Source organism: Gymnoscopelus microlampas, assembly GCF_963454915.1.
Source record: "Gymnoscopelus microlampas genome assembly, chromosome: 9".
Classification (NCBI taxonomy): domain Eukaryota; kingdom Metazoa; phylum Chordata; class Actinopteri; order Myctophiformes; family Myctophidae; genus Gymnoscopelus; species Gymnoscopelus microlampas.
Genome location: NC_139946.1, coordinates 51,557,367 through 51,575,943, shown reverse-complemented (window position 1 = coordinate 51,575,943; position 18,577 = coordinate 51,557,367). Strand labels below are relative to the sequence as shown.

Below are 18,577 nucleotides of genomic sequence, written 5' to 3'. Positions count from 1 at the left end.
CAAAAATGTTAATGTAAAACAGCACAGTTACATTTAAAATACTTTGTCTAAAAGGTCTGTTCAAAAAAGTCCTTGCGGTCTTGCTTCCCTTGAGGTCCTTGGTATTCAATTCAATACCAATTCATAGACACAATATAGTGGCACTGTCAGAAACTGCAAGGTTCATTTCCCCTCCGCTCCACAAGGAGACACCACGATGGGATTCAGACTGGTACCTGTGGTGGTGACCTCACTTCCTCCCACTATAAAAGCAGGACTGGATTCCCATTCTCCCCTTGTCCTTTGTTTCCAAACACATGCGGCCGGCCTGTGTGTTTGCCGTGTGCTGCCCATGTTCTGATGTTTGCCATGCGTCTGTTACACCTGGTATAATGTAAGTTCCAGTGTTTTACTTCTAGTGATGTGGATTATATGATTATATTGAAGAATTGATGAATTTGAGTTATGTGGATATTTAGATGTGTTTAATATTATGAAGTAAATACTTGGCCTATTATTATTTTGATGATATACCTTAATGTATATAATATAATTTAAAGGCCATATTTATGTTTGATATTTCATCTGGCATGATATTATAATTTGTTTCTTTGAGTCTTTGTTTAGAACCATGGCATCATCATGAAACCCAATGTCAACACTATTCATCATTATCCGGCTAAAATAAACTGGATATTTGATTGCAACCTTTGTTTCCTGGTGGTTTGTGGCTCCAGTATGAACTTTAAAACCTAACAGGCACATATAGTGGCATATATAGTGGCACCAACAGTTCAAATATCAACACAAGAATACAGAACAAATAACACTATGTACAAACAAAATAAAAAAATGCAGGAAAAAAAATAATGCTATATGTACAAAATGAGGCGGGGGGGGGGGTCGTCTGTCTAACGGGAAAAAGGTACTACCTCCTTTTTTGGCCTCCCGAAAGGTGAATTTTCAGCGCAGTATGAAACCTTTGACAGTCATTGTCACATGACTCATGACATAATTGGTGGAATAAAAAAAACGTCTGCAACAAACAGTGACATTTGTAGCATTTTTGGCACCGCCGGGTTTCTAAATTAAACATGAAACAAAGCACTTTTGGCCGTGCATCGTTTAGAGACCCCTCAATGTGTGATTCAAATGTGGTGTCGATCGGCACAACCTTTGGAAGGCAATTATGGCCAGTCAGAGTGGAATATGAATGCTCTGAATGACACATGCTGAACATGTGACTCCAGAGATAACGAGATAGTGTAGCGATTTGTGTGAGTTTTGGACAAAATCTGTAGGAATACAGTACTAGCAGTATGAAGTACTGTAGTAGTACGGTTCAAGAGTTATAGGCCAAAGCGGTCAGGTATAGTGCCACCATGAGGCCCATTTGAAGTGTGTGCGTTGTGAGCTTGTACTGTAGATCTGCTATTTTCAAACATTTTAGTACTTTTACTTTTGGTACTTTAAGTACATTTTGATACCAATACTTTTGTACTTTTACTCATTTTTAATTCCGGACTTTTTTTTTACTTCGACATTGCAGTATTGATACTTTTACTTAAGTAAAGCATTTGAGTGCTTTTTCCACCACTGCCTATTGGCAGTGTGCAAGAAATGTTTGACTCCGATCGGTCCAGCAGTTTCAGAGATTCGCTGCACACACACAGACACACAGACAGACAGACAGACACACACACAGACAGACAGACAGACTCTCTAGCCATTCAGCTACTGCCACCAACATGAGCAGAGTAGGGAACTAGTAGTATTTGTGTTGGGTAAGTGGTCAGATGCCTGACACAATGGCCTGTCAGAGATACAAACCTGCACAATGTCAAGTCACACTGCTTTTATCTGCCTGGCTGAGTGTTGTGCTCCCTAACCACCTACACATGTGTTTGTTTGTTTATTGGTGAAAGGTCATGACTAGTAGGGTTCAGTGTTCACCTTATCCAACAGAAAATATTATTTTAGATGTTTAAGCAGATACATATTTTAGTGTGCTGATTACGTTTACAATGAGTAATACACCGTCTGGGTGTCATCTTGAATGAGATTCAAATCGGAGTAGTTCTGTAATTAAAATCAGCTGTGTTTGGAGGAGTGTGAGCTATGGGAATCACACAGGTGAACGAAATTAAGATGAATTTATATCGTTATATCGAAAGTTGATCTATGTCATCACGCAGCACGTTTTCGTTTACAGGAAGTAATTAAGGTTGGCTTTATAGGGACTTTTGATTTAAAAAAAATGTTTTAAAGCAGGGGTCTTCAACGTTTTCAGGCCAAGGACCCCCTAGCTGAGAGAGAGATGAAGCAGGGACCCCCTACTCTATATTGTATAACATTGTGTTTCAGATTGAATTTTCTTTTTACTTAGTCTGCTCTTTTTCCCCTCTACACCTATAGCCTCTTTGCCAAAAATAGCCGATCTACAAGCTCTCAACGCCTCGCAGCGCGAGGCGTTGAGAGCTTGTAGATCTGCTATTTTCGGCTAAGAAAAGGAATTTTAGGGTTCAAGTGTTTAAAGTAAAAAAAAACTATCACACAAAGATTTGGCGGACCCCCTATAGTAGCTCTGAGGACCCCCTAGGGGTCCCGGACCCCCTGTTGAAGACCCCTGTTTTAAAGGCATCTATTGTTAGGTATGCCCATATGATGACCACGGATATGCTCTAAAATTGTGAAAAACATATTTTTCATTTGACTAGGTCTTTAAGGCAGGATCTAAGAACAGTCAATTGTCTTTGACGTTGCAGGGCAAATGTCATGTCATGTGACAGTGTGAGGGCCAATCCCGTACCAGTCCTGCACGGCGTTGAAGGACTCTTCGTTGGTGATGTCATACATGAGGATGAAGCCCATGGCTCCTCTGTAGTACGCTGTAGTGATGGTTCTGTAACGCTCCTGACCCGCTGTGTCCTGTAATACACATAAACATGTTATTAATATACACACATATATACACACACAGCTGTAGTGATGGTTCTGTAACGCTCCTGACCCGCTGTGTCCTGTAATACACATAAACATGTTATTAATATACACACATATACAGTATAGACACACAGCTGTAGTGATGGTTCTGTAGTGCTCCTGACCCGCTGTATCCTGTAACAAACGTACATGTCATTGATATACACACATACGCACACACACACACACACACACACACACACACGCACCCACACACCCATAAACAACCTGTGGTTGTTTTGAAGCAACAGACGACTGTCCATCACTACATTTCACGGTTACTCTGACAGCCATGTTTATGCCTCCTCTCTCTCTCTCTCTCTCTCTCTCTCTCTCTCTCGCTCTCTCGCTCTCTCGCTCTCTCGCTCTCTCGCTCTCTCGCTCTCTCGCTCTCTCTCTCTCTCTCTGATGAGGAGGTTATGTTACAGCCTCTGGGCCCTAATGAATGCTCAGGGAATTAAACCCTTCCTGATACCCAACACTGTGTGTGTGTGTGTGCGCGCCTTGGGGCAGTGGACCTACCTACCTGCTATACCACTCGCCTTGTCACGATGTGTGTGTATTCACTATTCATTTTACTATGAAGTATATACTGTACGTAGGGCTGAAATGGTTAACATGTTGCAATGTGACTTTGGGAGCTTCTAGATCTGCTATTTTCGCTGAATATTCGCCCCAGAATATGGCCACTAGGGTTCATGTGGTTAAATGCATCTATTATTTCCTCGTAAGATAATTTGACATTATGTTCTGTTGGTGGTCTGTTTTAGATGCTGAAGATTTGTTGTTTGAGGACTCTGCACCTCCTGCTACAAGGACATCAGTTTCCTCTTGGGAGAAATAAATCTCAAAGTTCTACGACTATGACTTCTTCTATGACTCTGTGGAAATGACCAGTACACCTGAGTGCAGCACTGCTCATCAAAAGCAATGAATTCAAGTTGTCATTTAAGTGGTCGTTTGATTGAAGTGCTTCACACTGGTCTGTCTCAGAGGACACATGTGTGTGCTCAACAGGGGCAGTGTGTAGTGCATTGTTCACAGAGAATTGGCAAAATGACTTAGAACTAACAAGCCCATTATTGTTTTTAATATTTAGTCCTAAAAATGCCATTATGAGCTACAGTACGTTTAGCCGTAAGAGACAATGTTACTCTACAACACCCCGTTTTTACACTTTTAACCACTTAGGCCCTGTGTCGGCTACTTATACGAGGTCACAACACATCACAATGCGACGTGGGTTGTGAGCTTGTAGATCGCTATTTTGACACACACAAAAATCAAGATTTTTTAAAATGTTCCCAAACTAGGAAATCATGTGGATAAACAGTAAGCAATACAACAGTAATACACCTCTTACACTACGCTGACAGGGTGACTTGTTTCACCAGTGTCTCTCATGTCTCTTGCTATTCTCCACTCAGCCACCAGATGGCCTCAGACTTTCCCTATAGTTTCCCCATCACCGGACTGCCCCTCCCGTTCCACACACACCTGTCCCCATTTCTGATCTGCAGTCCTGCAGTCACCTGAACCTCAGGTCCCAATCTATCTAGACCACGATAATTATACCATCTCACTTCCTCTGCTCCCTGCCACCATGTGTTACATGTCTGCTTCTAGTTACGTCTCTGAGCCTGTGTTTATGTTTTGTTTCTAGTTACATGAGCCCCATCTCAGACCCTCTAGTTACCTGTAGACCCTGTATGTACGTATGTTTTGTTTCGGGTTACATGCAGTCCCATCTCAGACCCTGTATGTTTTGTTTCTTGTTACATGAGTCGTCTCAGACCCTGTATGTTTTGTTTCTAGTTACCTGAGTCCCGTCTCAGAACCTATGTTAATGTTTTGTTTCAGGTTACGTGAGTCCCTTCTCTGGACCCTGAGGGCACGTTCAGCCCTGACAAAACGCAGAAAAATGTTTAAACTATTTAAGATATGTATAAATAACCCCCCCCCCCCGCCCCGGGGAAAACAGAACCCTTAAAGAAGCAGAGCCCCCTGGTGGGGCATACCAGGTTACTTGCAGTGACACTGACAGCAAGAGGAATAACAGTGAATGAGGAATGTGTTTGAATACAAGCTGAAATGGCTTTTCACAACCATATCATGACTTATTGCACAGCTTGGTTGAATGCTTGATTCTGATTGGCCAATCACTGAATTCAGCGGTCTGTTATTTTTTAATAATGACTGCTGAGCTCAATAACAGACCGCTGTCTAATCAAAGACTCAGAGCACCTGGCTCATATCAATCTGCGTCGTTTAATTTTAAACCCTATCCAACATGGCAGCTATGTAAACATGCAATGTCATTTACAGCTAAACATTGCTTACAAGAATTGTGAGAAATAGACAATGCAGTGACCGAAAATTGATTCTATTTAATCAAAACTTCCCGTTGTTTTCCGAGGCGACCGTGTTGCACTGGACGCACCTGGCATAAATGTATGGAATATTTGTATTACTGTAAGCAATGAAATCCTTCGTTTTGTAGTTACTTTTGGTCAATGAATATATTTCTTTATTAGCCGTGTAATAAGCAGGATAATCAATGGGGAGCAGTCAATTTTCAATTTCAACCTTTTGTGTTTTTTTTGTAAATAAATAATACCTTACTTGATTACACTACGGCATCATACAAAAGTAGCAGATCTACAAGCTCGAAACACGGCTCGAAAAAAGCACACACTCATAAATTCCTCTTTATGGAATTTGAGAAGCACACACTCGTTCCTCTTTGTGGAATTTACACAGTATATGTCCTACTGTATGGACTGATTTGACCTCTGTCATGCCTCACCACTCTGTAAGCATTGCTCCTTCTGTCAGAGAAGTGATATTATTGTAACAGGTAACGGGTCTCCCCTTCCCTCCAGCTCTGAACAGAAAATAACATTTCAGGTCGGCATACCAATTTTATCAAATCAGGAGAGAACTCATAGCATGGATACAGGATATTGGATGGAAAAGAGACCACACAAAATTGGAGCTGGATCAACTCTAAAATTGAAGCTTATATAAAATGAGCTTTGTGGGGCTCTCTCTCGTCATTGGATGAAAATTGTAACCCATCTGAAAATGTATTTTGTGTTTATTTAAGAGCTGGAGAGACGGAGAGTCGAGACTCCTGTTACTGAACAAACACGCAATAGCAATGATTACTATCAGAATATAGAACTTTAACAAAAAACCTAAAATATCACCAAAATATAATTTACAGCACATTTAATAAATCCTTTGACTACAGTGCAGACTACAGTGTTTAACTTGGTATTGCAAAGCATCATGTACAGAGTCATAGAGGTGGGGGAGGGGAACAGCACGTGTGTGTGTGTGTGTGTGTGTGTGTGTGTGTGTGTGTGTGTGTGTGTGTGTGTGTGTGTGTGTGTGTGTGTGTGTGTGTGTGTGTGTGTGTGTGTGTGTGTGTGTGTGTGTGTGTGTGTGTGTGTGTGTGTGTGTGTGTGTGTGTGTGTGTGTGTGTGTGTGTGTGTGTGTGTGTGAGTGTGAGGAGGTTATATCCACTCAGCGATGTGTAGTAGTAATGGGGGAGGGGAGCGGTGCCAAGTCATAGGCTCCTTGCGCTGTGATTGGCCAATTCTGTTCCTTACCGGAGGCAGGCCTGAGAAAGGCTGACAACAGAGCTAGCTCACACTGCCAGAGCACACACGTGCGCACACACACGCACGCGCGCACACGCACACGCACACACACAGTCACACACACGTGCGCGCGATCAAAGAAACAGGACTCTGCATCCGCCGTGCTACAAGGATGCTCTGCTGCAGTGTGGGTTGGTCCATCCTGGACCAAGCATTCCACCAAAATAGCAGATCTACAAGCTCACAACGTGTCGCGGTGTGACGCGTTGTGAGCTTGTAGATCTGCTATTTCACAGCATGAACATCTTTTCAGATCAGTGTTGCTGACAGCCTGACACAGACAAATCTCCTGGTTTGTCTTGGGGGCAGCAGTGGCTCAGGAGTTGGTTCTATCTGTCGCTTGGGAATCGCAAGGTTGCCGGTGCGATCCCCGGCTCCCCCTCGGTTAGTGTCACACAGTGTCCTTGAGCAAGACACCCTCTTAACTGCTCCCGATGAGCAGGTTGGTGCCTTGCATGGTCTCCTCTGCCGTCAGTGTGTGAATGTGATGCACATAGTATGAAGACACTTCATACAATGTTTCACGCTATGAGTGCTGCGCTATGAGCTTGTAGATCTGCTATTTTTGAATAGCCAAGCAAAGAAATCTAAAATGACAGAGATGCATTCCCGGATTGAATGGGTTAATGATCAATCGATCGATTGTGTTCCCGGCTTGGATCAACAAATTGTTGTTAATAATAATAACAATAATAATAATTTGGTCCCCACTCCTTGGGGTGTTTTTTGTCACTGTATATTTGCACATACGTGAAATTTGTCCTCAGCATTTTACCATCCAAGCTGCAGTGAGCAGACAACCATTGGTTGCAGCGCTCAGGGAGCAGTTATGGGATAAAGGTCTTGCTCAGGGACACTTCGACACATGGCAGAGGCCTGGAATCGAACCTGGGAACTTTGCCTTCCCAAGCGGGAAAATCTGAAGTGTTTTGGCAATTATTTGGGGGCCCACTTGTAATAGTATCGGCTCACAGGTTGTGAATCACAGCTCTGTGAGAAAGAAGCTCTTACCCAGATCTGTAGTTTGATTCTCTTGTCGTTCCTGTAGATGGTCTTCACTTTGAAGTCGATGCCCACCGTGCTGACGAAGGCCGGCGTGAAGGAGTCGTCCGCGTAGCGGAACAGGAAGGAGGTCTTGCCCACGCTGCTGTTGCCGATGATCAGGATCTTGAACATGTAGTCAAAGTTCTGGTCCGAGGCCTCCTTCTGGCCGTAGGTGGCTGTTGCTGAGGCCATCTGAGGGGAGGAGCATTTTAGACGGGAACGTTATGGCTTCAGTCAGAGACATGGATGTGGGACTGTTTCTGATATACGCACACACGCGCACGCGCACGTGCGCGCACACACACACACACACACACACACACACACACACACACACACACACACACACACACACACGCACACACACACGAGAAGTACATCCTCTGCATTTAACCCTTTAAGGTCTGAGGCCGATTCTACAAATACCTTTTAAATCAGTAGCTCTGTAAAAAAAATGCAGATGTACAAGCTCGCAGCGCTGTGAGCTTGTAGATCTGCTATTTTTGAGAACCGCTGTTCCTAAGAGTTTTCTGAGAAAAATATGTTGCTAGATAGATACGTTTTTTTTAAAAGATATTTTGGATGGGGGGGGGGGGGTTCTGCCTGTATTTATAGTGGAAAGTAGAGATTGACAGGAAACGGGGAGAGAGAGATGGGAAGAGACATGCAGCATAGATCGTCGGGAACGGGACTCAAACCCGCAATGCGCTGTCAGGCTGCATCATAGCATAGGTGCCCGGACCTCTACGCCAGCAGTCCGGGCCCGGTTTTCATGAGTGTAACCCATCCCGACGTCCCATTTGTACTTGAATGTGCCTCAGTGTTGTACCGGAAATACAACATGACAACGTGTCGCACTGGCAACGCATTCTCATATTGTAGATTGGATATTTTCGTATAAATCAGCTTTGACCAATTATAGGAGCAGTGAGCAGCTGCTGAACAGATAGAGCTCCAAGGCCGGTGGTGCCTGGCTCATGGGCACATGTCATATTGCGTTGCTGTCGGGCAGAAACCTCTTATCTCCATATTCTAACTTTTTGTGATTTTTCGTAAATCAAAGTCCTACTTGATCATGCTACAGCATCACCCAAATGTATCAAAAGTAGCAGTTCCACAAGCTCGAGCTTGTAGATCTGCTACTTTTCCTGTTTTGAATTTTAATCCTGAAAACAGTTTTGGACATATAAGGTTTCCACCCGACGGAGACGATATCTTTTGGTGTGTGAGGAAATGCTTATGAACTTGCACAACTCCAACACAGAAAGGCCTCCAGTCCAGTCTCAACCCTGGACCTTCTGGCTGGGAGGCCACAGTGCTGCTAAACCAGTGGTTCTCAAACTTTGTTTGTTTACAATAGGCTCTATGCACAGCAGCCATATTGGGAAGGAATTGGGCCCCTTCCTTACTTCCTTCACCGGTGTTACCAATGATACTAATTAAGGCTCTGTTCCATTTAGTGTGGCACAGTGATTGTCTTATTTTCAAGGACCCCCATAACTCTGAGAGTGTACAAATGGAACCAAATGGACCCGTGAGGGTCCATTTGGTTCCATTTGTACACTCTCAGAGTTACACACCCACCATAAGGGGCCATTTGGGAACCAAAATGGAGTGTTTCTAGTGAGCCAACATGCACAATATCAGCACCCTGACCAGAATGGAACAGAGCCTTCATTAGTATCATTGGTAACACCTGTGAAGGAAGTAAGAAGAGGCCCAATTTCTTTCCAATGTGGCTGCTGTGCATAGAGCCTATTGTGGGTAGAAAGTTGACATGTATTAAATGTTTGCCTGGCCTGTGATGATATTATGTTTCCCGCGACAGATGATTTTAGATTAGTTGAGTTGACGCTGTAACAAAAAAATGGCCTTTCTGAGAACATTGACGTTTTGGCAGCAGTTTGACTAAAGAGAATGGGGGAGGGGGTGATCAGCTATCAGCAGAACACAGCTGGGTTATAAACCATCAGTCACCACGACAGACTGGAGGTCAGGCACAGAGGTCCTTTATCATGTCAATGTTTGGAAAGATGATACTGGTTGTCACGGTTACCCCGTTGCCACCTCTCCCGCCCTGACCAAGCAAAGCAAACAACTCATTTGGAAGGGACAATGGTGACTGACAAATCACATTCAAGGTTGTCTCACTTTACCATTTACAATGTAGGCATCTAGCAGACGTTCTTATCCAGGAGTGACTTACGAGTGTGAGATTGGAATGAGCAGAGTGAGCGTGAACTCCAGTCAATATACAACGAGGTAAATAACAGTGGTGGGAAAAGTACTCACATTCTTTACTTCAGTAAAAGTATCAATGCTGCAATGTGGAAATACTCTGTTACAAGTAAAAGTCCCGGAATTCAATTATTATTATTTTTTAAGTACAGAAGTATTGGTATAAAAATGTACTCAAAGTACCAAAAGTAGAGAGTACTCATTATGCAGAATGTCCCATTTCACAACTTTTCAAATGTATAAATCTTTTGGAAATAGCAGATCTACAAGCTGAGCTTGTGAAATCTGCATTGTAGCCATGTATTGGTCAATCGCTAACAATCAAAAGAGATGGTGACAAGAAAGGATACAGGGGTGTGCTAGGGCAGTGGTTCTCAACCTGCGTCAAGCATTGGCCAAATTGTAAATAATATAAGAAAGAGGCAAACATTTTGAAAATAGCAGATCTACAAGCTCACAACGCCTCGCCTTGCTAGGCGTTGTGAGCTCGTAGATCGGCTATTTTCACAATATATCTTGGTGGAACCGAGTCAAACAAAATTGAATGCCTACAATTCCAAGTGCTTGTCAGGGTGGGGGGCTGGATCATTTTGGAGGGTCATGGCCTGAAAAGGTTGAGAACCACTTTGCTAGGGGGGGACGAGGTGGAAATCTGAAGTGGTGAGTCTTCAGATTATGGCGGAAATGTTGGAGTGAGTGAGTCTGCAGTTCTGACTAAGATGGGGAGTTTATTCCACAGTTTGGGAGCCAGGAGGAGGGACAAGAGTCTAGGGTGTGTGGAGTCTCCAGACATCTTACATAATAGCAGGGGCGGAACGGCCATTCACTGTGCGTACGACACGACACGACACCCTCACTCTCACAGATCCGTGATTTCATATCCCCCACTTTTTGAAAAAATAAAAAATACATATATTTTTTGATAATAAATTGGTAAAATCAGGCAAAAATAAGAATTAAATAACCTAACCCTAACCCTAAAACCGAAATAAAGTAAACAAAACATGAAAAAAACTAACAAAATCGGCCCCAAAAACGCACAGTTTTGAAAATACAGAATTTGTTTACATTTGACAGTTACAAATGTTTTTCACGCTTTTTCAAAAATAGCAGATCTACAAGCTCATAGCACGGCACTCGGTGCCGCGCTATGAGCTTGTATATCTGCTATTTTTGAATAGCCAAAGTGTAGGGTATAGTCCACCGAAAGTCCATCCCCCCCACCTTCTGAGAGCCTGTGATGTCCCTGCATAATAGAGCCAGTGCCAGAGACACGACGTTTCCCCCCCATAGCAATTACTTGGTGACGGTGGCAAGGAAAAACTCCCCTTTAACGAGAAGAAACGTCAAGCAGAACCAAGCTGTAGGGTTGGAGGCCATCTTGACCTTAATGGTCAAGCCAGCCCTCATGCCAAAAAGAGAAGGTTTGGATTTACATTGATTTCCTAAATGTTTGAATGAAACCATTTTTGCTGAGTTTACAACAGATTTTGATCTGTAAGATAACCATGAGCATAATGCATGGTCTTTTTTTTTGCCTAATACAATATTAAATCAATCACAAAATACCATACTTTTCTGCAGCATTTAAAATAAGATTTAGCCATTTGACTATTTACAGCAAGCATTTCCAAATGTTTTTTATGTACTCTTTGGTCTCTTTGGATAGAAATGTTCTCAGTTTTGGCTGTTTTCTGAGGGTTCTTTTAATTTAGACGAGTCGTTTAGTTGGTTACAAAATCATTGTTTAAACGTCTCAGTGAAATGACTTGCTGCGCACATCTTTCTTTCTTTATTTCTTTCTTTCTTTCTTTACTACTACAACTTATCCTCACACTCTGTCAAGAGGCTCAGCAATGCAGTTTTTAAAACAAGAAGAAAAAAAAACCTTTAGGGCACGGCCAGCCACACCGCACTTTTATTTTACCTCTGGGGCGGAATCTGACAATGCTTTGTCAATGCAAATGTGTGGATTCATGGTCTTGCGGATTTTTTCCAAGAATCCACACATTTGCATTGACAAAGCATTGTCAGATTCCGCCCCAGAGGTAAAATAAAAGTGCGGTGTGGCCGTTACAATACATATCTCTGTGAGGATCTTTTTTCTCTCGTTTTTCTCCCACACTGACATACCTGAAGAATAAGTACAGGTCAAGGTTGGAGCCAGAAAATGACGAGGCTCTGTCCCTGTACACCACCATGAATAGACACACTCTGTGCAACTCAAGAAAAAGCCTCATCATCTTAATCCATTAAGACCGGGAACGCATCTGTGTCATTTTAAGATTTCTTTGGCTATTCAAAAATAGCAGATATACAAGCTCATGGTGCGGCACCGAGTGCCGCACCATGAGCTTGTAGAACTGCTATTCTTTTGAAAAATCTTGGAAGATCTGTGCAAAATGAAATCTTTGAATATATATACATATATGTGTTGTTATTATTTTTTACTTCGATCTGTGCTTCTGGGGGTCCCTGCCTGGAACAACATATTCAGATATGAGGGTCTGTGGCCAAATACATATCATTTGGGGGGTCCTTGACATGGAAAAGTTGGAGCACCACTATATATATATACGATATAGCAACATACTGTTAGGATTTGGAAACCATTTTTAGATATGTATTTGGAAACGGACCCCCCCCATCTCAAAATGTTTTGTCCCAGGGACCCCCCAGAAGCAAAGCTTTGAGTTACAAATGTTCGCTTTAAAATATATATATATATATATTCAAAGATTTGCACACATTTTCATGATTTTTCAAAAAAATAGCAGATCTACAAGCTCATAGCGCGGCACTCGGTGCCGCGCTATGAGCTTGTAGATCTGCTATTTTTGAATAGCCCAAAGAAATCTTAAAATGACACAGATGCGTTCCCGGATTGAATGGGTTAATAAACTGGAATATTCCGGTTTGGTTCAAAAAGTGGGTTTTGATATATTTTCAGTTAAACTGCCCAGCCTGCTGTTATTATGTCACCACGCAGAGCCTCGATACGTCATCAATGCCACAGAGACGGACAGATGTGAGGCCACCTTCTACAACCCCCACCCCACCCCGCCCCCCCCACCCCCGCCTGTCCCTGCTGTCCTCATACGTGTGTTTATGTCACCGCTGTGCCTGTGTCCCTGTTTAACTGTCCCAAAGGGAACACATCAAATCTACATTTTATTACCGCTTGTCCAGTGGTGGGAAAAAGTACTCAAATGTTTTACTCAAGTAAAAGTATCAATACTGCAATGTAGAAGTACAGTAAAAGTCTGGAATTATAAAATAGGGTTAAAGTGGTTAATGTATGTTTTATAAAGACATAATTTATATCTGTAAAGTAACTACTGACTAAAGTTTTCAAATAATTGTAGTGGAGTAAAAGTACAATATTTGCCTCTGAGATGTAGTGGAGTAGAAGTAAAATTAGAAATTGGAAATACTCCAGTAAAGTAAAAGCACCTCAAAATTGTACTTAAGTAAATGTACTTAGTAATAATCCATTCATTGCTGGGTTTGCTCTGCAGTCAACCAAGACTGTTAGTTGATTAGTCTTTTCATTTTTTCGTCATAGTTTTATGTGCCTTTTTTTCCCACTGCCTGCCGAGTGGAATTATTTCTCTGGTAAACTCTAGATATAAACCCTTTCATTCTGCCAGTCTGCATGGCCCACAATGATAACAAGCGCCCCAGGGCTTTTTATGTTATCATTTTCGCTTTGTTTCGTTTTGTTTTTACTGTGCTGCCATACTGTTTTCAAACAATATATCTCTGCTGTCGCCGGGCAGAAACCAGCTATGTCCAGAATATAAACTTTTCAGAAACATTTTTTTTAGAACAACACAACACTGCCTCATCAAAGTTAGTATGGTGACTTTACTGTCATCACTTTACCCAAATACAGCTCAAGTGGAGTTAGCCGCGCTATGAGCTTGTAGATCTGCTATTTTTGAAAAATCGTGAAAATGTGTGCAAATCTTTGAATATATATATATTTTTAAAGCGAACATTTTTAACTCAAATCTTTGCTTCCGGGGGTCCCTGGAACAAGATATTTTGATGGGGGTCTGCGGCCAAATACATATAATTGTGGGGGTCCTTGACATGAAAAAGATTGAGCACCACTGATATAGAAACATACGTTTTTCAGAATACTGTTGAGATTTAGGAGACCTGTAGAATCGCCTCAGGTCTCAATGGGTTAAAAAATAACAAAAATAACAGATCTACAGTACACGCCATCAATGCATCGTGATCTTCTACAAGAGTCACATTGTAGAGCTTGTGAGCCAAATAGATCGGCTATTTCCGCAATTTTTTTAAGTAGGGCTTAAGAGTTTGAACAGTTCCTCATTTTGTTATAGGTGACCCCACTGGATCCCCCTCAAAGACCCCTTCGGGGGTCCGCGGACCCCACATTGAGAGGCACAGTTCCAACAGGTCCAGTGTGTGTCCAGTGGGACTCAAGGACTCTGCAGCAAGCAGACTCTATTTTTAGCTCCGTATCTGCACTCAGCTGCCTGGAACAGCACAACTCTCATGGATCACAGGAACACAAACAAAACAAGCTCTCTGTCTGTCTGTCACGGCACGACACAGGCTGTGTCCATTATCTGTGGTGGGAGAAGAACTCTGATCAATGTATCCATACCACAATGTAGGAATACTCTGTTCACAAGTCAAAGCCCTGTTTTAAACCAGTAAGACCAGAGGCCCATTCTACAAATGTCTTCTAAATCCTAACAGTTTCCTGAAAAACGTATCAGTGGTTTCGTGTCAAGGACCCCCAAAATGATATGTATTTGGCCACAAAATATTTTGTTCCAGGGACCCCCAGAAGTGAAGATTTAAGTAAAAAATGTTTGCTTTAAAAATATGTACTCAAAGATTTGCAGAACTGTTCACGATTTAAAAAACAGATCTACAAGCTCATAGCGCGGCACGAAGTGACGCGCTATGAGCTTGTATGTCTGCTATTTTTTAATAGCAGACACAGACAATAAACGACACAGATGTTTTCCCGGATTGAAATGGTTAAAACAATACAATAGTATTGTTTTATGTTATTGCTCTGTATTGGCAATAGTGTAGAGCACCGAAGTCTGACGCATCCCACGCATCCTACGCATCCTACCTGGGTCGCGTTTTTTTCCCCCCATTCTGAATCCCCATAGACGTGTTTAATATCGCGTCAAATAAGAACTGTGTTCCAAAAATAAACAAATGACCCCGGCGGTTTGACTCTTATGGATATGAAGCATCAACTGACAGTGAGAAAACGATAATGTTACTTCTGCCAAATTAGTTAAATTTTCGCCAGAAACAGACTGTCTCAAATATGAGTGACTGACTATCATAAACGATACAAAGCCACCTCCCTGAGACAGTTTGTTTATTTTTGGACCACAATTCTTATATGAGACGATTCTAAGATGACCCAATGTTATTCTCCATAGAGAAATTACTTCCGCGACCCAGGGGATGAACGAGTGACAGGACTTCTGTACTCTATTGCCATCAAAATGTACTTGAGGCCTAATATGTAACAGCACATTTAAAAAAAAAAAAACATTTTGTTCACTCAAAATGTCTCTCTACACCAGCAGTTGTCAGCCACAGGAGTAGTGTGGTGTTTACATGCAGAAACACACCCTGCAGTTGCTGTATTTGGGTGTTATCACTGTTTGTTTTGGTAGACGCCTTGCCTAGACGGGATGTTTTTGGTCTCCGTCAAAAACAAACAGTGAAAACACCAAATACAGTGACAGGGCAATGGGTTTCTTTCTGCAGGTAAACACTACCACACTACTCCATTGGCTGATGACTAAATTATTTAGTGTTTTGTTATGTAAACACATGGAAAATTACGTACTATGCCTTTAAAGTACCAACAGTAAGTACTCATCATCCTATAATTCTACAAAGCTCTGTCTGTTTGATTGTCCCCAAAATCTCTTCTGCCCGGTTCTCCTCAATGGCTGGAGCAATTGATCTGCATTTGTACACAGCCATTGACCATTACCATGTGCACAGCGAAGCCTGTTTTTCCTTAGCATTTATTTGGCGTTTTTGTGTTCGCTGGCTCCCGGGTTGCCAAATCATGTGCGTGCAACAAGCGCCGGTGTTGCCACATCCGTGAAACAAGCGGACCATCCGTGAAACAAGCGGACCATGACGCACTTTGGGTGCTCATATCCCCCGACGGGTATGGTCTAGTATACACTACAGAATGTCCCATTTCACAGGTGTTTTAAAAAAAGTTTCAGAGCTTGTAGATCTGCTATTTTTGAATAGATGAGGTATAATATGCTTAATAGGTTTATGTGTGTTTTGTTCTAATATTGTAAATCTACAAAGTAAAAAAAAGAAAAGTACAATATTTGCCTCTGAGATGGAGTGGTATTGAAAAGTGAAAATACTCAAGTAAAGTAAAAGTATACCTCAAAATTGCACTTATTACAGTACTTGAGTAGAAGTAACTAGTTGCTTTCCACCACCGTGTGCTATCGGTTTACACACGAAGCAGAGCGCACGGCGCTGCTCCTTAAATAATGGAGGAGTCCCAGCCTATACACAGTGTGGCCTAGCCTAGTGTTTCTCAACACACTGTTAATGTCTGTTACGCAAGCAGCATGACTGGCATTTCCTGGTGCCAGTTAAGCATCTCGCCACCAACGTTTACACTGACAGCCAGTAGCAACATCATCATCATCATCATCATCATATCGTTGTTATCGGCAGTGGTGGATAGTAACTAAGTACATTTAGTTGAGTATTTCCAATTTCCAATACTTTTACTTCTACTCCACTACATCTCGGATCCAGATATTGTACTTTTACTCCGCTTTCAAGTTTATTTGAAGACTTTAGTTATTCGTTACTTTGTAGATTTTGATTATTATCACAAAACATACATTAACCACTTCAGCTCTGCATACATTTCGGCCATTTGAAAATAGCCGATCTACAAGCTCACAATGCGTCGCGATGCGACGCATTGTGAGCTTGTAGATCTGCTATTTTTAAAAGATATTCATACATTTGAAACTTGAAACGGGACATTCTGCATAATGACTGCTTTTACTTTTGGTACTTTAAGTCCATTTTGATGCCTGTACTTTTGTGCTTTTACTCAAGTACATTTTGAATTCCGGGCAGAAACCTCTTCTCTCCATATTCTAATTTTTCGTGTTTTGTCGTAAACAAACGCCCTACTCGATCGTACTGCAGCGTCTTCGATCGTATTACAGAGCTTGTAGATCTGCTACTTTTTCTGTTTTGAATTTTAATCCTGAAAAGTAACAGCTTTGGACGTAAGAGGTTTACACCCGTCAGAGACATGAAACAGTTAGAGCCACGGTACTCAACACGAGGCCATGCTTCGTTTCTTTGAGGCCCTTTATTGTCTATTATTAATACTCCCAGTAAAAAATATGATTGTTCTCCGTGCATTGAGGACAAATCATTAAATCACGACAAAGGCCAATCATAAACATTCATGATTAAAAGGACATGTCAACAAACAGGAGGAGTCATTTGCTTTTATGGAGGTAAACAACACGCCAGCAATGTGCCATGCATCTTGGCAAAGGAGAAAAAAGGGCGTTCTGATTATATTTTCCATTCTCTGATTTATTGCAACAGCATTCCTGTCCACATTCTGTTCTGTTCACATGTTGTGAATAAAGGCTACTAATTTTGTAACTTAATCATGTCATATTATGACAAACGTTTTGCCTTATAGAGTAAAATATGGATGTTTTTTTATGTGTTTCCCTAATTGTGGACTAGTTGTGTACTGCAGTTTGTTACAAAAAAGAGAGACAAAGGACGTCCGGAGAGACGGCAACCCAGGGCGGAGAGGGTTAGCAGCCCAAACCACTTCTTCTGTGAGGAAGAAGTAAGCTACAGAGCAGCGCTACCACAAGTATGCTACTGTGGTAAAACCTGCGAGTATCAAGGGTTTAAAAATCCATCAAAGCAGAATGAGACGTTTGACTGGCCAGGGCCAACGACGACACAACGCACAGAAGTCACTTTTGGTAAGACGAAGGAGGAGCCATGCAGGCCCGGAGGCAACTCACACAGTGCCCAGAGCCTCCTAGTGTCACCAACACCTGCTGCTAACATCTCACCAGCCCTACCACCGTGGTAGGGCTGGTGAGATGTTAAACCACCCTATAAGCCCCCAAGAGACAGTGGGGGCAGTAGCATGCCACTTGGACACAGTCCGGGGTCTGATCAGCCTCGGTATAGGGTCGCCTGGAGGAGGGTGTCTGTTGCAAGACCCGAAACACCCAGTGACTCCAGGAAACAACACTGATGATGTGTCCAAGTTTGTGCATCAGTAGATGTTTTGTTAACTACAAAAAAAACACTTTTTTTAAACATCAGTGAAATGAGTCACTGGGCACTTCCCTAATCCATGTGGCTCCAAACCAAAGAACTAAAAATGTTAAAGCTGCACCGCAACTTTCCTCTTCTACCCCGGATTTGAACCCGTTTTCCTGTGCAAGTGCTGAAATGTTAACCATTGAGCTAATAGAGCCTGCTTGCTTGCTCAGGGGATAAATTGAATCTTGATCATCGGGTCAAAATTCGTGTCAGATCCTGTGTCTAGGTGAGACATGACCTTTGACACGATCTAAATGTCTCAATAGAAGAGCGGGCAGACAAAA

General features: G+C 42.3%; 1 protein-coding gene across 1 annotated transcript in view; it reads right to left on the bottom strand.

The window, feature by feature from the left end:
• Window positions 1–18,577, bottom strand: part of rab3ab (RAB3A, member RAS oncogene family, b) — a 32,911-nt gene that overhangs the window by 3,286 nt on the left and 11,048 nt on the right. Inside the window, exons 2-3 of the mRNA XM_084067831.1 lie at window positions 7,638–7,862; window positions 2,789–2,907 (exon numbers count right to left, since the gene is read on the bottom strand). Of these exons, the coding sequence (XP_083923957.1) occupies window positions 2,789–2,907; window positions 7,638–7,862 (344 nt within the window). The remainder of the gene's footprint in view (window positions 1–2,788; window positions 2,908–7,637; window positions 7,863–18,577) is intronic.